A 20,808-nucleotide genomic window follows, 5' to 3' on the forward strand; every position below is an offset into this window, starting at 1 on the left:
GGAGCGGAGCGGCGGCGGCGGCGCGGCGCAGGGCGCGGGGCGGCATGGCCACCACCGCGCAGTACCTGCCGCGGGGCCCCGGCGGCGGAGCCGGGGGCACAGGGCCGCTCATGCATCCGGATGCCGCGGCAGCAGCGGCAGCTGCAGCGGCTGCCGAGCGGCTGCACGCGGGGGCCGCGTACCGCGAAGTGCAGAAGCTGATGCACCACGAGTGGCTGGGCGCGGGCGCGGGCCACCCCGTGGGCCTAGCGCATCCCCAGTGGCTCCCCACGGGAGGTGGAGGCGGCGGCGACTGGGCCGGCGGCCCACACCTGGAACACGGCAAGGCGGGCGGCGGCGGTACCGGCCGAGCCGACGACGGCGGCGGCGGCGGCGGTTTCCACGCTCGCCTGGTGCACCAGGGGGCGGCCCACGCGGGTGCGGCTTGGGCGCAGGGCGGCACGGCGCACCACTTGGGCCCGGCTATGTCACCGTCGCCCGGGGCCGGCGGGGGCCACCAGCCCCAGCCTCTCGGGCTGTACGCGCAGGCGGCCTACCCAGGGGGCGGCGGCGGCGGCCTGGCCGGGATGCTGGCGGCGGGCGGCGGCGGCGCGGGGCCGGGCCTGCACCACGCGCTGCACGAGGATGGCCACGAGGCACAGCTGGAGCCGTCGCCACCGCCGCACCTGGGCGCCCACGGACACGCACACGGACATGCTCACGCGGGTGGCCTGCACGCGGCAGCGGCGCACCTGCACCCGGGCGCGGGCGGTGGCGGTTCGTCGGTGGGCGAGCACTCGGACGAGGATGCGCCCAGCTCGGACGACCTGGAGCAGTTCGCCAAGCAGTTCAAGCAGCGGCGCATCAAGCTGGGCTTCACGCAAGCCGACGTGGGACTGGCGCTGGGCACGCTGTACGGTAACGTGTTCTCGCAGACCACCATCTGCCGCTTCGAGGCTCTGCAGCTGAGCTTCAAGAACATGTGCAAGCTCAAGCCGCTGCTCAACAAGTGGTTAGAGGAGACCGACTCGTCCAGCGGCAGCCCCACCAACCTGGACAAGATCGCGGCGCAGGGCCGCAAGCGCAAGAAGCGCACGTCCATCGAGGTGGGGGTCAAAGGCGCGCTCGAGAGCCACTTCCTCAAGTGCCCCAAGCCCTCAGCCCACGAGATCACGGGCCTAGCCGACAGCTTGCAGCTAGAGAAGGAGGTGGTGCGCGTCTGGTTCTGCAACCGGCGGCAGAAAGAGAAGCGCATGACCCCGGCGGCCGGCGCGGGCCACCCACCAATGGACGACGTATACGCGCCGGGGGAGCTGGGGCCGGGCGGGGGCGGCGCATCGCCGCCCTCCGCGCCCCCTCCACCCCCGCCGGCCGCGCTCCACCACCACCATCACCACACACTGCCGGGCTCGGTGCAGTGACCCTTCGGGCTGGGCCCCCGCCGCCGCACGGCGAGGCGCGGGCGCACGGTCCGCCCGCGCGGCCTGGACTCTTTTTGTTCTGTTGCTTTGGATTTTACAAAAAGCCCAGAAACTTTCGAACAAAACCAAACACCCGGACGATCCTCTCCGGCGAGCGGCAAAGACGGCCGATAGGCTGTGTTGCCCGAGGCCCGGGAGAGAAAAGCGAAGATCCGGAACGCGCCAACTCACCCTAGGCGTCCTGCCCACCGCCTGCTCCCTCCCCCCATCCCCAAGAAGGCCCCCGCCCCCGCCCCACGAGCTGTTCGGGGCCGGATCCCGGCAGCGGTCTCCCCACAGCGACAGGTAACGCGGTGAGGGTTTAAGGATTCCCCGGGAGAGAGGACCGAGAGAGGAGAGTTCCCCATCCCGTCTCCCCTGCGCGCGGACTCCCGAGCCTGCAGGTCAAGAGTGGGGGGCTGTCACTTTATTCGCTCCACGCCTCTTCTTTCCCATAAAGATGCGCCCCATCCCCCTTCCCTTTTCTCCGGGCTTGGTTTTTTACAGTTTTTATTTATTCGTGGAGCCTCTCAGCTCCTGGGGTCCTTCTAATTCCGCCCGCGCCCTTAATTTAAATCGCTGTATACTGTATTTATCGGGGCCCCGGAGGGGAGGCCGCGAGAGCCGCGTCTGTGTATAAAAGCAGGAAATAGCCAAAGCTTTAATCTAGCCTAATTTATTTTCCCTTTATCCTCCCCTTCCCTCCCCCTAAAAAAAGCAAAACAAAAAAAAACAAAACAAAAAAAAACTAACAAAAAAATTCGAGTGTTCATTTTTCGTTTCGTTTTATCCGAGCCGGTTCCAGGCCTCGCAGGAGGGGTCTGCGCTCCCACTCACACCCGAACGGGAAGGGGCTTCTGCCCAGCTGCAGGCTCGCCACTATGCCACGGGGCCCTGCCCTGCTGGCCATAACGAACGAAACTTGGGAAAGTTGGAGATATTTTTTAACCAGCTGTAGAAATAAGCCGTTCCCTGAGAACCTTCTGATTCCCTGCAGCTTTCCTTTGCTCCCTTTCTAGTTCCCCCCACCTCCCGAGGGTATGGGAAGCTGGAGGAGGCCAGGAGAGAAATTCCCCAAGTTTGGGGTGAGATGGGAACCATGTAAATATGTGAGATATGTACACACTGGCGGGGAAAGAAACATTTTGTGCTTGGTTTTTATTTTTGGTTTTCTGGGTTGTCCTCCCTCCCCATCCTAAAGGATTTTGTACACCCGACTAATCTGAAAAAGATATTTTAATATGATTTCCTGACTTCTGACCCATCTCTATTTATTTTCCGGATGTGTTTGGAGCTTCCCCTTTCTCCATTTCTTTCTGTTATGGTTTGAATTTAAATTTTGTTATTTTATTTTTATTATTTTTTGGAACAATGTTTGGTGCATTCTCTTTGTATCTTTATTGCAAAAAATAATGTAGACTGGGAAGTTCCCTTTATATTTATGTTATAGTAAATATTTTATTACTCACATAAACATGTACCCCAGGGCTGTGTCCTGTCCTCTTTACTGCTAGGGCTGGGTGGGTTTTCCAGTGAAGCTATGGGACATCCTGCCTCACCTCCCACAGAATTCTGGCCTTGTTAAGAGAGATCTTGAAGGAAGAGGACCACACCACCCAATTCTTCCAAGCCAGCAGGACTGCCTGTTACTTGGGCACCAGTTGGGCCCCTGCCTCAGTGCATCCACCTAGGGAAGGTGAGCCTGCCCCACATCCCCTTCCCATAGACTCTTCTCAGGCCAGACTGGGGCCTAGCACAGTGAACCCTGAACACCGCACAGAACTTGGGTCAGCCATTCCTCAGGCACAATTCGACTGTTCTTATCCACTTGGCCTCAGCCACCAACCTAGCATCTCTGTATCCCCTGCCCAAGGCTCCAACCCCTGACTTTGATTTCACTTTGCATCCTGTGTGTGGGGTCCAGGCCACCTTCACCATTCGGGTCCTGGAGCAGCTCGAAACCTGTTTAGGCTCCAGCATCCTATCCCAGTTGATTCTCCACCTGTAAGCTAGTGGTCCCCAAGCCCACCTAGATCCACTGGGCGTTCTAATAGCTTTAGACAAAGGTCTATTCAGTGGCCCTGCAGAACTGAGACAGCCTTGGAGGGGACCCTGCCTTTTTGACTGGGCAAAACCAGTCCTGTTTCTCTGGGGGGAAAAAACCTACCTGTCCCCACTTCTCCTGGGAGAAGTGGAGGCACAAACAACTGTGGCACCAGAAACTTTCCCCCATCAGGGGTGGGCACCCAGGAACCTTCCTCCCACCACCGCGAGAAATCTATATGCTTGGATGGAGGACTCCACAGCTGTGCACCGTGACCTGGAGGGACAGCATAGGCACTAAGACAGTCCTCTCAAGCCTTCCACAGCAACATCCGCTCGGAGAGTCAGGGTAGCTGGGGACAGACCTGGGTTTGGGTCCAAACCCCAAAACCACCTGTGTCCCACTCAAAATCTTTTTTTTTTCTCTTTAAAACAACTCTTTCTGTTTCCTCCATAAATGTAGATCTTTTCCCTTCTCAGGAGAAATCACATGAGGTTTCTCTTACTCTTCATGGAGCCAAAGCTTGAAAGCACAATCACTTGGCTAGGTTGAAAGTTGTGTCCCTAACGGAGGGATATCCGGGGGCCCTTGCCAGGGAAGCTGCCCAAGTCCAGGCCTGTGAAAAGCCTTGACTCTGGCCAACGGCTTCAGGAATGTCCACCGAGGTACTCCCAGGCCCTCAAGTCATCAGTTCCTGGCCTGGCTGAGGCCTTGGGATGACTATGCCAGGCTGATAGCTCCTGGTGACTTTCTGACTTCTGCCCCTCAGTCTTGGGGGGAATTGTGTACACATACAAAGGCTGTTGTGATTTTCAAAAGCATGGCTTCTCCCTGCTCCTGTTTTTCCCTCCTTCGCCCAGCCTAGTGAGTGAATAGTCCTGCAATTGGCACCCATGGTCCAACCGCTCCCCATACTGGCAGACCAGTGAGCCTCCTCGTTCTTACAGAGAAGACTGAGAACTTGCTGGCCAGCAGGGTGATGGCACAGCCAGGAACCACTGGACACCATCTCCTAGCCTCTGTTTCTTGCTCCTCTGAGTACAAAACTTTGAAGCCATTCCACATTCTCCTTACACCTTTCTTTTTCTCCATTCCCAGATTTGCCCCAGCCTCAGGTCCTTGAAATGGAAGCAAATGAAGCCTGGGGCTCCCTGGCCATCCCAGCCCAAAAGCCCATGTGGAGTCTGAGGTTGGAAAGGGCCACGGGGAGACAGGGCCTTTCACTGGCCTCTGCCTGCAGCTGACACCAATTGATTGATTGATTTCCTAATTGTCTGCTTAATCCTGTACAAGAGGGTGGGTTTATTATTTAAGCAAGTCAACTCAAAAACAGCAAAACAATGCAGCCTCCAAAGAACTAGCAGCAGCTGAGGGGTAGAACAAAAAGAATAAAAAGTGGGAAAGGGGATGGAAGAAAATCTTCCACTTTGCAAGGATTTTGCTCAATGAGACACCAGCCTGGAATGGCCACCCGTGATCAACCCTGGGTGGCAGAAGACCCCAGGACTTCTTCCCCAAGACATCAAGAAGGGATGATGGTAAGAACTTCAGCACCTTTGACTTTATATGGAGAAAACCACAGGAAGAGAAGTAGTTTTCCCTGGAGCCTCACTCTCTGGATAGAATAGAGTTTAAGAAAGGCACAGTGAGCAGTGGGCTCTCCGGCAGTTTCTCCATCCCATGTATCCACCTGCTCCTTCCTGAAAGTCCCAGAGTGTTTCCTTCAGGAGAGGCATATGTCCCTAAGTGTCCACCTCCAAAGAAGCTGGAGCTTTCCCTAGCAAATTTGAACTTTCCTGACCCCATCTCCCCTCTCTTTTGTACTTGAATGGCATTATTCATTATTTCCTGAGTGACTGCATGGCCAAGGGTTCTGGTAGTTACAGAGAACCTTGCTCTCCCCATGGAAATCTCTGCATGTTGTTGTAAGAATTTATGTGTATACTGCTGTGTGTGCAAATCCATAGCTGATCCCAGAGCTGGGGTGGAAAAAATATACTACACTGCAAATTCTCTGGGCTGTAAAGATCATGTTCAGGGTGGGTTTTGGCCATCACCAGAATGAAGGAGGGTGATCATTGTGGTCACCTTTGGTCATCAAGGTGAATGCAGAAGGTACCCTTCTCTAAGCCCAAGGACATGGGTATTTTTCCGCACCTCCTGCCACAGAAGGTCACACTAGCTTCTATGTTGCATGGCTCACTAGGTCCTCAGACTTAACTGAGTGTCCACAGGACTAGCTGATTCCAACAACAGCTTCTGGCTGTTTAGAGAACTCAGCCTCCCCAGGTGAACCGCTCAGCTGTGTGGGGAAGGGTCAGCACCCCCAGGTCCCCCCTACCAGAGCCAGGCTGCCTCCTTTTCTTGGGACTCTTCCCCAGCAGGGATGGAACTACAAAAAGGAGACCCATCTACACAGGGAGCAGAGCAAGAGAAGGTTGATATCTGGCCCAGGTGCTCCCTCTAAGCTTAGCCAAGAGGATCTACCCAGACCTCCAGCTTAGACATTGAGGCCAGAGGCAGCTAAAGGGGCCATCAGTTCTGTCCCTGCCTGCTGTATATGAAAGCCCTGGAGTTAACTTTTGTCCAGCCATTCAGGGTTCTCCCTTGCTGCCTCTGAGGACTCCATGTGGGAGGACTGCCCTCTATTGGTCCCGGAGCTGGGACATGGCAAGAGTCAGCTGGAGTACCTTGAAGTTAACCAGGCCCCTAAAATCAGCTTCAAGTGGCTACTCTGTGGGGTGTGCAGCTAGGGTGGCAGAGGAAGCAGTCCTGCTTCACACACACGCACACATACGTGCTTGCTTGTGGTCTTTCCCTCTTCATCTACTACCCACCAATTTGCATGGCCACTCTGAGAAACCCACCATCTCACACTACTTCCTATCACACCCACCCCTGTCTCTCCTCCTCTCAGCCAGTTAAAAACCCAACCCAGGCCCTCACCAGCTTGCTCACACACATGCTGACACCCCCATGATACACCCACACCACTGTTTTGGCCCTCTAAGACCATCTTTTCAGTCTTTGGCATGGAGCTCTTACGAGTCACCAGATACCTGACACATGGAATATTTGATTGTGCACACACAACCACCCTGGGTCGCTCTGGACCAGGTCCTCTCCTCTTAGGATTTTTCAAGCACTTACCCCACAAACTGTTTTCCAAACACACCCCTGCCCATCATTGTCCCAGCTCCTCCCAGATCTCTGCCTGCTCCTTTCAGATAATTAAAGTTAGGCTGTGTGTTTGTATGTATGTGCGATCTTATTTTTTAAACACACACCCCCACACGTACATATGCGTGTATATATACAAACACACACAGCAATTAGATCTATCCATTCTCCCATCGTCCTTTCCATGCAGTAAAACCTCAGCTATGCACAGGCCCCCACATTGCCATGCAGTGAACCCCACGTCACCTACTCATGGGCCACTGATATCACACACATACGTATGCATGCACACACATGCACACACACTCATGCACATATGCACACAGGTACACACAGTGGCACTTTCATTGGGTTACACCCACTCCCAGCTCCCTGATGTTTCCCCAAGGACATAACCCTCTTTCTGCTTCCCACCTCCTCCAGGGCATCTGATGGCTCTCTTCAGATGACCTATGGATTAAGAGGGTATTGCTCCACTCCCCGACTCACATTCACCCCCTGCACACACATCAGTGGACACATCCTCCCGCTGAGCCTGACCAGGGTGGGTCTGGGTATTATTAGGCTGCAGAGACAGCACGGAGGCATATGGTCTCGTACACAAGAAATAATGTTCATGTTAAATCAGACCTCATGCATAATGCATGGTGCCTGATCTCACATTATTTTGGGTGTTCGTCAAAATCAGTGTTCTTTCTTGTGAGGGCTCATGAAAAGAAGGGAAAAAGGCATTTGCTAATTACACCCACAACCTGGGCCCAGGGAGCCAAGAGTGCCCTGGGAGCCTCTCTCTCCCCCACTTCTCTCACCAGTGGGTCCCATTCCTCCATTCCACTCTGTCTTCCAGCATGGAAGGAGGGGTTGCCTCGGGTTGGTAGCAGGCGGAAGGCCCCGTGTTATTTTTATTTCTTTTCTCTCGGCTCTCTGTCCCCGGAGGGTTCTGGGGAATAGCAGCGGCTCCGTTGCTCTCACACCCGATTCATTTGCCGTTTTATGAACTCCCCGTTGATTCATCGCCTCCCTAAGTCAATGATTCACTCCTGATGGCTTTTCAGAAATCCTTCTTCAAAGGCTCCAGATTATTCAGCTTTGAAAAGGAGAAAGAGCCAGAGCAGACCTGGACCCTGTGCTGCTACTGCTCCAGTGGACTGGAAGTAGAATATTGTCACCATCCTTGGGGACTCCCTGGGGCTGGGCCAGCTGGGGAGGAGGGACTGTGTCCTCAGAGCACTAGCTATGGCCATGACCCAAGCAGCTCAGGAACACAGCCAGCCTGTGGCAGGGCCCCCTCTAGCCTTCTCCCATCGTCCTCGAAGACCCTCAGGAGAGACAGAGAGCAGAATGTAAACCACAGGGGCTGTGGGACCAGACAGACCTGGGTACCAATCCCAGCTCCACCTCTTGGCAGTTCTGAGGCTTTAGGCCAACAACCTATATTTCTGTGCCTCAGTTTCTGGTATGGTGACAATGGTTGACCCCTTATCATAGTTATTAAGGGGGATAATGTAGGTCTTATGTTTAGTGTAAGTGAATGCAAAGTGAAGGTGGTTTTATTGTGAGCCCTGGAGGGGGAGAGATTGTGCAGAAACGAGTGAACAGGGAAGAATGCCGTAATATACATCACTTGGACCATGGACCCCACTGTGTCCTAGGCAGTCTGACACAGTACTTACTCAGCACTTACTCGGTGCTTCATTTTCACTATCTCACGTTATATATCCCCATTTTACAGAAAAGGAAACTAGTGCCTAGAGAGTTTTAGTGACCTGCCCTAGGCAGCAAGATAAATACATTTTATCTTACTTCTGGGCTGGTGTTCTTTGTATACCCCTTAGAAGGCAAACAGTGGTATATTGAACACCGTTACTTGGCTATTTGCCAAAAGTGGAAGAAGTTTGAGCACTCAGGACCGGACAGAAAGAGAACTGGAAACCAACAGTGTTGGAGCTAATTGGCTTTAGTCTGCCCCTCTCTCCACCACACAATTAGGTGAATCTCATGTGGCTCAAGGAAGTGGGATAATTTGCTAAGATCATCAGGACAGTCAAGAAGCCCTCCTAATTGGTCCATCCTAAGCACCATGTACTAGCAGCCACATACAGTACCTAAGGATATGGCCCTGGTATCTCCCCGGGTGATTGTCTTAGCTGCACCACCTAATACACACTGGCCTCAGTTTCCTCCTCTGTGAATGATGATAATAATAGTTCCTGCTTCGTAGCCTCGCTGTGAGTGCTAGATGAGAAATGATATATATAAACACTTAGAAGAGAGCCTGGCACATTGTGAGTGCACATTAAATGTTAGCTATAAAAATAATTTTATATGTACAATATGTATTATTGCTGAACTGAAGCATTGCAGAAAAATGATTCCTAGTGCTCCCCTCCTCCACCAGCCAAGAGTTATTTCTCTCCATTCTCAAAACCATATGGGAAAGAAAAGTTCAAGGTCTCCATCCCCAGTCCACAGATAAAGAAACTGAGGCCCAAGGATATTAAGGCCCTTGCCCAAAATAACTCAGAAAGTTAGTTTTAGGGGTAGCTTTTCAACTTGTTCCCCATGTCTGCCTGTTTGTGGCAACCTTGTGTCCTTAGCAATGTACACTGAGCCCCTGCTTCACACGAAGGTTCTGTGCTGGGCTCTGGGGAGACAGCACACAGAGGGGCAGGGAAGACACCATTTATAGAGGATGACACCATTCAGCTGGATCATGATCAAGGAAAGTCACTCAGCCACAGAGCCCTCAGATCCCCCTCATTCCCCCTTCCTGAACTTTCATGTCTTTCCTGCCCTGCTTAGTATCCTTCCTCCAGTGGCCTTGAGCCCAACCTTTGACCCTAGCACAGAAGATGCCACTCAGGGTCAAAGCCTGTAGGCCAGTGGTGGTGTAGTTATGATACACGTGCCACAACTGGCTGTTTGTTAGCACTGAAAGCTCTAAAGGGTTTGCCATCACTGCCCTAGAACCTGTAGAGCTGTCTACCGTGTGATTAAATCTGACTGTAGATTCCTTCAAGTCTCCACTCCTGGTTCTACTGTGACCCTGCTCAGAGACTGACCACCAAACAATGCCATAGGGCCACTCACGCTCAGATACCTGGTCCAGGCCTCACTCCATGATTCAGCCCATAATTGGGTCATTTGTCATCCCTGCACCTCAAAATATGAAATAGGCATTCCCTAATTCATTTATGTATCCATCCTATACTCCACTCAGTCATCTACCCATCCATGCAACCATCCAATCTACTTGTCCATTTATCCATCCACCCTTTAACCACCTCTTTAACTACACACCTACCTGTCTACCATCCACTCATCCAGTCATACAATTTAACAAGCAGGGCCAATGTTGTGCACAGAGATAGATAAGGCCAGGCTCCCTGTCCTCAAAACATACCTAAAGTAGTCTCATTCCCTCCCTGCCTCTCGTAGGTTAGGTATGTGAGGGCCCACATGAGAAAATTTTTGGAAGGAAACAATGAGGTCTATTGTCTCTATGAACCTTGTGTGTCAGAGTGCTGGGAACTTCCACACCCTACTCATTTCTTCAGGGCCCTGTGCAAGGTGTGGTCCAGATGGTTCTGCATGGCAATAGGTCTCCCCTAAGTTCTCGTCTCTTACTCCAAGGATGCCAAGTGCTGCCCTAATCTGATGAATTTCAAAGGAAGCAGGGGAAAGGAAGAAGCTTACAAACATAACTGCTGAAGATCACCACTGGGACTCCATTTTCTATCAGAAATGGCAGCCATGTCTCAGCAGTAAGGAGATATATGGCAATGCTTTGGTCCCAGGCCTATCACTACCTGAATATGTGTGTCTTGGAGCAGATCCCCACCATTTCCTTGACCATGTCTCTTCTTAATTTTGAGGTTCTCATTTGCCTTCCAGCCTGGGTGGGCCTGCTCCTCTGACAATGGGGCCTCTCTGACCAGCCCACACACGAGGAAGCGTAGGAGATGACGTGGTTGGTGACCAGGGCCCTGAGTCCTCTGGCTATTCAGCCACTCCTCCCCTGACACAAACAGCCCTCAGTCGCCTCCCCCTCCCACCTCCCAGAATCTGGGCATAGCTAGGGCCTGCTCTGCTCTGGCCACTCCATGAATCATCCCTCTATGGTCCCTGGGGGAGTGGTCCAGGGAGCATCCTACGCCCCATGAGGGTTGAGGGGCAGAATCACAGCCCTCAAGCAGGCAGTGTCCACAGAAACAATGGGAGCCTGTGGCTAACAGCCGGAATGCAGCCATTGTCCTGCCCTGGCCCCCAACCCCAAGGCCTCAGGTCCTCAGGCCAGGCAGCCTGGCGTGGGTCGGTGTGTCAGGCACTCGTGTGCCAGGGCCAGGAACACATGACCTGCAGCTTTCCCTCTCTGGGTAGGCAGGCTGGTAGGCTGATGGGCCAGACTCCGCCTCCACACTCAGCCTTGAAAAGGATGAGAATGTCAAGATGGGACCCAAGGCAGCTAAGGACACACATCCCTGGGGTATTTGGAGCAGTTTCTTTCAGAGAAGGGGCCTAGCAACTCTAAGACCCAAGCTATACATCACAGTGGGGAGGGGACCACATTAGAATAATGCAGGATTAGAGTGGGGTTGCTATAGCGACGTATTAGGGCAATACATCTAAGGAGCCCCAGCCCCTTGGTGATGTATGACTCTGCTCAGCTGTGAGGAGCAGGGGGAGGGGACCTGCCCCGCCCTTCCAAGGGAGAGCAGCCACCAAACACTCTTCACTGGGGGTGAACATCTGCCTTGGACTTCAAAAAGAGGCATCTCAGAATCCTGTCAAGACTAAAAGAGATGCCCTGCCATCCTCCATCACTCCATTTCAGTCCATATGCAACTCAACTTCAACTTCAAATCCCAGCTAGGCCCTGTACCCCATTCCTAACCCCACTGGGTCACATTAAACCTCCATCTCAGCCCCTCCAGGTATGTTCTTTCTGCTTCCTTGGCAAGGACCATTCCATACTCCCTCAGCATCTGAGGGAATTCATAGGACTACATTTGAGGACCAAAGGAGGGAGCAGAGGGGAAGGAGGTGGAATTGTCCAGAAACACTCCTCAGCCAGACCACCTGACGCTGTTTGAAAAAAGTCTAGAGAGTAAGTATGAAGACACTTTATTCACCCAGAGGCCTCCCTTTGCCAACATCTGGACATCCCAGCCCCATCTCACCCAAAGTCTGGGGATTTAGCTTCTCTCCACACACTCTCAGGGCCTCTAAAAAAGTATACATATGGTCCTAGTGGAAACACTGGATGGGGCTCCCATCAAAAGAGGACTCATCAAAACTTCACATAATGTTTGTAATGGTATGTTGACCAAGTCAGGTTGTAGACTTCCTTCCCAACTGCTGTACCAAATCATTTGTACTGGCTTACCCATTTCCAAGGCCCTGGACTTCAGCACCTTGGGGACTTCAGGGGAAGATTCTCTTGTAATAACTGTCTTTGCTACACCTACCTTAGCATCTTGATGAGGGAAGAGGACAAAGGACAGGTAACTCCTTCAAGAATGATATGTGTAGGGCTAGAGATGTAGCTCAGTGGTACAGTACTTGCCTAGCATGTAAAAGGACTGGGGTTTGATCCCAGTACAGAAAAAAATCATAAGTGTGCCCATGAGTGTGTCTCCCTCTCATGACTTTTCTTGTGTATCCTTGTCTTTGTGCAATTCTTTGTGTGTGTGTGCGCGCGCCTTGCTTCCTTATTGAATGGTAATTTTTAGTTAATTCATTGATTGGAATAATTATACAACCCCCAAAAGTCTTCCTTCTTCTTTGTGAAAGTGGCCCTGCAGCTCTGTTGCTTTGAAAGTCACAGCTCTGGTTGCAGTTTGAACTGGAAGAGGCTGACCACAGAAGTCATCCTCTCTCACCAAAGGAGGACACAGACCAAAGGACAAGGCAGGATAGGAGACATGGACCTCTACATAAGCATGTACATGTGAAGACACATACACATACACTTTGACCTCATCCCCGGACACCCACCATGGAAGAAACTAGGTCTTTACTCCAGATTGGGAAGAGCACATAAAGGAGAATTCTCTCCCGACCTTTCATCCTCTGTGTCTCCCTCCTCATATTCACAGAGACATATACAGTCATACACAAATGCACACACAATGTGCATACTCTCACAATTGGCAGAGCAAAGAGAAAGGGAAAAGAAGTCTAAAAGAAGAAGGTAGGTCAAAGAAGAGTGTGTGCCCAGAGGGCAGTTCCTGGGGTGGGGGTTGAGGGTGCCCAGGGCATTGAGTGGGCAGGAGACTTCATGGCTTCCTCTTTTCCCTAGCCAGCAACCAAAGGTCAGCTGGGGTGGCTCAGCCACGTGCAGTACACCCACAACCCTGGTCAGGTCATGTGAGACCAGGACCAAAGCCTCGTCAACACTCCATTGTCTTCCAGAGCCCAGCCTGTGCTGTACCCTCCAGGCCAGGGCTACTTTGTTCACCCCTCCTGAGGGGACCCCCTGGGGCTCCTTCAGTCTTCTCCTGGAGGAAAAACTGAGTGATGCTCAGGTGAGTCGCTTCCCTTTTTGGGATTTTACATCCCTTTCTGAGAAATGGGGAGGAATGTCCTTCCCGTGGCACTAAGAATGCCTGGGCTGGGGAGGGAGGAGCAGGCAAGGAGGGCCCTCTTTCTTATGTTCTCTGAGAGCCACATATGCACCATGCCACCCCTCCCTGCCCATTCCCCAGATGCTCTGGGGGGAAGAGAGCACAGCAGAGAAGGCTGAAGCGTAGCCCTGAAGGTCATCTTGCGCGTCAGCACTGGGAGGGGCCCTGGAGTCCCTTGTGCCCTGGCTCCCAGCCTGGACCACAACACAGGCTCCATTGACTCCTGTGCACCCTCTTTCCCAAGATGCTCACAAAGCCGTGGGCTCATGGTTCCTGCCCACAGGCCCCTGAGCCTCACAGGATGCACCCAGGGAAGGAGGCCAGAGCTGGCTGACTGGATGCACTCCCAAGGGCAGGAGGCATGAATACTGCACCTACACAAGAAACTCCAGGGTCTGGGCTGAAGGCTCCCATGGTCACCCTTTAGGTCCTGTCCTACCCAGCCTGGAATGGAGTCAAATAGAGACCCAGCTAGGACAGATTTTCTGCCAGTGTCACCTTGGCCCACCCTTAGTCCTATTTACACCTTGCAAAAATAAGGATGCCCACCACTGCCACTGAGACTTGAGGCAAAGGCACCCTACCTCACCCTGCCTCCTACCAGAGTCAGGTGGGGAACGATGGCTGTGCCTGGGGGAGGGAGATTGGAGAAAAGCCGGGGCTGAGGCACTCCAGCCCCTCTGGGGGCTCTGGGAAGGGGAGGGCTGCCCCAGCAGGATGACAGAGAGATGATTAAACCCACAGAGAAGATTGATAAGGGAGCTGAACAGCTGCACCTCTGCAAGGTGGGCTGGGGACAAATCTCATCTTGTCCTGGCAGTGCTCAAAGCACTAGGGGGCTGGGCCAGCCTGCTGAGCTCATGACCTACACAAGCTCCAAAGCAGGAATGGGGATGGGGGGCTGATCCCCACAAGACCTTTGATGGTGGCTTCTAGATCCCAACCCGTTCCTGCCACACAGAGACACCCGCCCCCTTGACACCTGGGGAGCACGCCCCTTCTCACTGGTGCCCCCTCACCCACGGCGTCTCTACCTCAGCTCTCACTCTCGTTATTATTAGATGTGATTTACAGCGGAAGCGCTGAGTCAGACAAACCAAGATTCCCCAGACAGAGGCAATGGGAGAGGAGAGGAGAGTCCAGGGAGCTGGTCCTCTCTGGACAGGGTCCTGAGGAGCCAGGTGGTGGGGGTATGGGACCCCAGCTTCCAGGATGACTGAGTTCATCTGTGGTATCTCTCCTGTCTACCCCAGGCCCAGGATCCTCACCTAGGACTCCAGGACATTCAAACAGCTTTTCTGATCTCACCTAGTTTGTCAGCCTCAGTCCTATCAGCCTCTGACTCTTCTTCGTTAAGTCTGAGAGAACAGCCAAGGAGTGCTGAAGGCCAGAAATGAGGCAGTTCTGCTGGGCCATTTCCTCAGACCAGGAAGGTTCATGGTTCCAAAGGCAGCCCCTGGATCCTAAGCATGGAGAGAGGCAGGAAAAGCGCACTACTGGGTTCTGGTCCCTCACTCTGCAAACAGCCACAGGCACTGACACGGTGCAGGTCCAGAGGCCCAAAAATGCGTGGAAAGCACACATTTCTGCTTCCACCTTGTGCAGAAGAGCGTGTTAGGCAGGTCCGTCTCTGCTCTCTGGGTCTCTGACTCCCTGGCAGGGAGGAATTGGGCATTGTTGCCAAAAATAAACGTTCCCTCTCCCGCTCCCTGGCTCCCGGCTCCCGCTCATTAGGATGCGTGGCGTTTGGCTGCGGTCCCACACCTTGCAGCTCATTATAAATATGCAGTCGCTTCTGGCGCTACCCCAATCATCTCTGCAATCAGAGCTTTTAATTAGGTTAATTAAATTGTATCAAATCTCGCAGGGACGCAGTTCACTGATGCTGATGAGGCAGCCAAAACAGACCCCAGCTCCTCCGCTAATGAAGGGCCGCTGCCTGCCTGAGCAGTGAGAGAGCAGGAGCGCATAATAAAGGGGCACATCCTCTGGGAGGAGCTGCTGCCCAGACCCTGTGCTCTGGGGATTGGGAGGGGGTCTGCATCAAGCAGGCGAGGCTCCCACTGCAGCAGTCTCCCACCCCAGAGACCATCTCCTTCACTGGAGAACTAAGCAGCACAACACCAAGAACCTGGGCAGGTGGGCAGTGTTGGGCCCTGAGCACCTGCCACCCCCACACAGCAAACTTGAATGTGCCCCTGAGATCCACTGGCTCCATCTGGGGTCTGCCATTTACTTCTCCCCTAGAATGGCCCAACAAGTCTGGGAGTTCCTGTCCTACACACACACACACACACACACACACACACACACACACACACACACACACACACACACACACACACACGGTTAGCCCTGTCACCACCTCTCCAATTGTCTTATTAACTAGAGAGGCCAGGCTAAGACTGGAAAGCTCAGCCAGCCACTGCTGGCCTAGTCTCCATCTGCCATGGAGGCCATCTGCCCCTGGCGGGGGGTGGTTTAGAATGCAACCATCCAGGAATAGGAGGGGGTGCCACCCCCCTGCCTCCGTATGCCAGATGGACGCTGTATTTCTCCACCTAAAGAGCCCTCCTGAGGGGGGACACTTGTCCCAGTCCTCCTGGGATCAAATTATGTAGGGTAGGGAGACGGCCCCCTCCTTCTCTGGTCCCTCCCCATTCTGAGCTGACTGTCCCACGCCCTGGCAATCCACCACTGGGCACTGCAGACCACAGGCTCCACAGCTGGAGGGCCCTGCAAAGGTCCTCCCCTCCCTTGAAGCAGGAAGGCAGCTGATGCTGCCACCTCAAAAGGGGCTGTCCCTAACACTATTCACCCTGGCTCCTGCCTCCTCCTAACCCCTCAGTCTCTGGTCTCAGTGTCTCTGAGCAGGTAAGGAGAGAAGACGGGGAAATTTTAGTGCTCTCAGGACAAGTAGTTTCTGCTGTAGAAGCTAGTTTTTTGGTTTAGAAAGGTTTTCTTCTCCACCCAGTTATGTGAAAACATGAAACCTGAAACCAACCCCCCACATTCGTCACCTCAGAGAAGCCTTTGGGGTAACTGGGAGAAAGCTGTAAATGAGTCAGGCTGATTCAGGGCAGGGGGGTGCTACCCAGCTGCCTTGGGGCACCATGGTTTCATTAACACTTATGATCTAAGCATGGTCATCAGGTGACAGAGCAAAGGGCTTCCTTCCCACCTTCCTCTTAGCGCCAAACATAGCAGTCCCCTGCCTAGAAAGTAGCTGGGAACTTGGTTCTCTTCCAGACCAGCCTCTACCAGCACCCTAGAGGGCCAGAGAGCTCCAGACTATACAACTGCCCATCATCGGGGTGCTCCCTTGCATGAGAGGAGGTGGCTATTGCCATCACAAGGCCATTGACTGAAGCAGACAACATGGACAGGGAGATCTGTGACAGTGGCGACAGGACTTCCCAAGTCATGGTGGATCCAAGAAGCACAAGCAGAGAGATTCCTGATACAGAGTCTGAAGAAACAGATGCTTTTTCCTGACCAGGGCTGTTTAGGGAAAAGCCAGCAGAAGCAGCCTCTTCTAGTCTCCTGTCTCAATGCTGGACTTAGGTATACATTTTGTTTGTTGCCATGCTGAGGGTGGAACTCAGGCCTTACCCATGCTAGAGTATGTTCCCAGCCATGGACTTAGGAACAGAAGCCCTGCCTTGTTTTGTTTTGCAGCTATTCTCTCATCCTTCCCTGTACCCATAGGGCCAGTGGAAGACCTGCCAGCACAAAGGCCCCATGACCTGACTGGCTAGAGACAGTGCACCCTCTGACCCCAGGAGGCAGCTACACAAGCCCAAGAAACCTGCCAGCTCAGCCTTGAGACGTGATTTCAGGTCCACCCCCGATTCTTCCACTCATCCAAGGTTCTACCCGCCCTTATGCAACGTCCTTTACAGGAGGATCTGGGAAGTGGCTGGCCATAGGCTTGAGGAGGAAGAGAGCCCAGGACCAAATAGCTACTTGCCTCACTGTTTCAAGTCCCAACAGGTCCTGGGCCTCACCAGCCTCCACAGGCAGGCAGAGCGAGCTATCTGTTGGCTGCCTTCCCTGCTGGAAGACGTGCAGCTCTAATTGTTCAGTGCTCCACAGCCAGCTGTACCACGAGACAGCAAGCCACAGACTAACCCTCAAAAATGCATGGAGGGAGACCCCTACCATTTTCTGGTGGAACCACCCTGTGGGAAGCCTGAAACTGTGACAAGAGCCCTAGAAAAGACAGTGCTCCCTACACAGTCCTTACTAGAAATAGGAAGACTCTCTTCCCCACTCATCTTGGGGCCACATGAATCTTAAGCTCAGAGGGAGAAGAATCTCCTTTATTGAGGGCTCTCCCCCATGCCATCAAACTCATAAATAAATCCACACTGAGCACCTCCAGAGAATATGCAGCTTTGACAGAAGCAAAGTGTGTTAAGTGTGGGTGGACACCAGCTTGCTGAAACCTAAGCCCAGCAAAGGGGCAGCAGCTCCACCTGCTGGACCCTTTTCCACCCTGTCGCCAGGAATCAGTTCCTTCTACAGACGGGAATCAGATTCTTCCTGGAGAATACAGTAAAGGCTTGACACTATCCTGCTTTGTCAAAAGGGCCCTAAAATGAGGCCACCAACTAAGACTGAGCTGGGCTGATTGTCTCTTGGATAGACCTAGGGGTTTCACGGGATCCATACAGCTGCTGCTTTGGAGATGTTGTATCCAAAAGACTTGAACCAAACAAGAGTCCTGATTCACAGAGAAGTGCTCCACTCTGCAGGCTGCCCAGTCCTCTTGGAACAACCAGAGTGGTATGTTATAAAAAGCCCAAACCATCCTCTAAGTCTAGAAAGGTTCGTTCTGAGGAAACAATATATTTTCCCTTTCCCAGTGAGCCAGGAATCTGGGATCCCACAAAATAGCAAAAATTCAAATCCCAAGCCTAGTCTCAGGACCCATGAGGCTGGAGTTTGTTGTGGGTTAGTCAAAAGGGGCAGCCAGTCTCTTCCACTAGAATCTTCAGGCCCCCAAAACACCCCCGTAGCACAGAAATTCAGGTTACCTAGCCTCATCCCCTTACCTGACCAAGATAATGGGCTTTTCTGCTTCTCTTGGCCTGTACACATGCCTTTAATGCCTTTAAGCATCATCCTTTGTGTCTGCATGAGAAGACAGGTAAGTGTGCCTGTACCTGTTTGAGACCTGAGTCATACGTGCCTTGAGCATGTTAATGTGAGAGTCTGTGAAGCACGTGTACCTCTGTGTGGGTGTAAACTTTATGAGAAGGCCTTCGGGTACACTCCCTATCCTCTCCCCACTCCCACCAAGCAGGGCCAAGAGTCAGAGTAGCAGAACCCAGCTGTTGGGTTCTGCTAAGATCATTGCTTAGTCTTCCTGCTCCTAAGAGTGTAACTGTACAAGATTTCTTTCATGAACCACTTTAAAATTCTCTCACTGCAGTAAGTCCCTCTCAAGCTCTAACATCCCTGTGACAGATCCCTTCCCTGGCTTGGGACTCAAAGTCTCCTAAGACAATCAGCACTAGCTGAGTTCAGCACCTCCCCAGAAGGAAGTTCAGGCTGGGAGCACTTTCTTCCCGAAGGCAAAATCTGCTCTCTTCTTTTCCTCTAGCCCTTATTTCCCAGGACTCCCAGATCTGAATCCACTGGTACACTACAAGGAAAAAAAAATTCATTTCACTTTAGGTTATATACAGGAACTTAACAGTCATGGATACTTATTAAGTATTAACAATAATTTTTTGTAAAAAATCTTTCAAATCCATACACAACTATTGCTACTGAGGGGATAAGGTTGAGCAAGCGTCCCAGAGCCTTGTTCCCCTGTTCTGTTCTCCCACCTTTACGCTAAGCATGCTCAGTCCTGTCCCAACTGGCCTTGGCCTATATCCCTAAATGGGCAAGGAAAGGAAGGGTGGGACCCTGGGATGAAAAGGAAACTGCCCCACAGGGCCTGGGTCTGTATTCTCAGGGTGAAGCCACCTATGGCCTTGGAATCATGAGTGGTCAAGGAGCAGAAACAGAGCCAGTTCTAATTTTTTTTTTTTTTGTACCAGGGATCAAACTCGGGTCCTTGCGCTTGCGCAGCAGGCGGCGAAACCACTGAGCTAAATCCCTGGCCCACCTCTAATATATTTTGATTTGAGCTTCAACAACAAAGAATTGGTGCTCCTGAGAGTTCTTAGTTCCAAGGGTTTCTACCTTTATATGTAAAGCATAAGAAAAAAATTTATCCTTGGATAATTTATGAAGCCACCTGAATAACCAATAAAAGGATGAATGAGCATAAAATAAGTTTACCCACTGGATAAAACATTAGACAATCATAAAAATGAGTATTTTAATTTTTACTATGAATATATTACTTTTGAAAAATTCAGTGATATAACAGAAATGATTTAATTAAAAATTAGGATATAAAATTATTTAAATTATAGCTATAATGTATAAATATAAATAAAAACCAATGCCCAGCTTTATAAAGTGAGGAAAACAGGGCTGGGAATTTAGCTCAGTGGTGCCGCCACCTGCCTTGCAAGCACAAGGTGCTGAGTTTGATCCCCAGTACCAAAAAATAAATAAAGGAAATGAAGAAAATAAACCAGAATGCTCACAGCAATTGTTTACCTCAGTAGTTCTAGCTTCCAGTACGCAATAATTATTTGTTGTTCTTGAGTAAGTATTGAAATTAGAAGTGAATTCATCTATTTTCTACTTTGTTGTACTGAAGTCATATAACTTTCATAGTGAAAAACATGTAAATATTGTATAAAAAAAAAGACTGATTTCATAAACCAAAAACAATGACATGGGGCAAGGGATTTTAATATTTCTCATAGAAAGACATCAAATATTAGATCAACAACAAATCATGGTTATAAACAAACAAACAAAAAAAACATGCTATTTGAACTAATGGAATATGAAATTATCAAAACTAGAATTGGGCCAGGGATTTCGCTCAGTGGTCCACTGCCTGCCTCGCCAGCACAAGTGCCGAGTTTGATCCCCGGTACCAAAAAAAAAACAAAAAAAAAAACTGGAATTATTTTTGATGCAGAATGATAAGGCTTATCTATAACACTTCAGCGTTTCCGACGACTTTGAAACTTGTAAATGGCTGGGCTGTTCACTGTTTCTTTCTTCACCTTCACCTTCTGAGTTTTATCCTATAAAAAAATTAAAAGAATAAAAAGATGATCAATCAGTAAACAGAAGGTTTTATAAAATAGAAAGGTTAATAAACTACTGATTAGAAAGCCTCCAATACAGGTCTTCTCAGAACTCGGAAGCTTCAGGGCCCACTGCACTACACATCCACTGTACGCAATGCCTTAACTTTCCTTCTGAGCATCGAGAATGCTATTAGCTATTACTGTCCTTGAAAAAATTAAAGAGAGGTGTCCAAATAATTGTTTTATTTAAAATTATAATTTTAATTCTCTCACGGAACCCTAGTTGAGAAAGGCTGACCGAAATGATCTGCAAGGCTAAAGAATTTGACATTTAAAGGAATGATAAT

General features: G+C 51.4%; 3 protein-coding genes across 5 annotated transcripts in view; 1 reads left to right on the plus strand and 2 right to left on the minus strand.

Annotated features, from left to right (window-relative positions):
- The window catches only part of LOC147827193 (uncharacterized), a 64,772-nt gene extending 64,726 nt beyond the window's left edge, over positions 1-46 (minus strand). Inside the window, exon 1 of the mRNA XM_087215760.1 lies at positions 1-46. Coding sequence (XP_087071886.1) covers positions 1-46 — 46 coding nt within the window.
- Pou3f1 (POU class 3 homeobox 1) lies at positions 5-20,456 on the plus strand. 3 transcript variants are annotated; one of them, XM_087215243.1, is made up of 3 exons: positions 5-12,856; positions 12,965-13,190; positions 14,543-15,588. In XM_087215243.1, the coding sequence occupies exon 1, from the start codon at positions 45-47 to the stop codon at positions 1,398-1,400; it is 1,356 nt and encodes a 451-aa protein (XP_087071369.1). In that variant the 5' UTR covers positions 5-44; the 3' UTR covers positions 1,401-12,856; positions 12,965-13,190; positions 14,543-15,588. The 3 variants fall into 3 exon arrangements, with proteins under 3 accessions (XP_087071369.1, XP_087071370.1, XP_087071368.1); XM_087215244.1 differs by lacking the exon at positions 14,543-15,588 and adding an exon at positions 16,539-20,456 and having other exon boundaries at positions 5-13,190; XM_087215242.1 differs by having other exon boundaries at positions 5-13,190.
- Positions 20,091-20,808, minus strand: part of Utp11 (UTP11 small subunit processome component) — a 9,393-nt gene continuing 8,675 nt past the window's right edge. Inside the window, exon 8 of the mRNA XM_004851007.2 lies at positions 20,091-20,455. Within this exon, the coding sequence (XP_004851064.1) occupies positions 20,372-20,455 (84 nt within the window). The 3' untranslated portion in view covers positions 20,091-20,371. The remainder of the gene's footprint in view (positions 20,456-20,808) is intronic.

Source organism: Heterocephalus glaber, unplaced genomic scaffold (genome assembly GCF_053883595.1).
Source record: "Heterocephalus glaber isolate CG9 unplaced genomic scaffold, H.glaber_assembly_v1.0 deba00001452, whole genome shotgun sequence".
Lineage (NCBI taxonomy): Eukaryota > Metazoa > Chordata > Mammalia > Rodentia > Bathyergidae > Heterocephalus > Heterocephalus glaber.

Excerpts from the sequence above, each read along its gene's own strand:
- Pou3f1 (XM_087215244.1), top strand. The coding sequence starts at position 45 with ATGGCCACCACCGCGCAGTACCTGCCGCGGGGCCCCGGCGGCGGAGCC.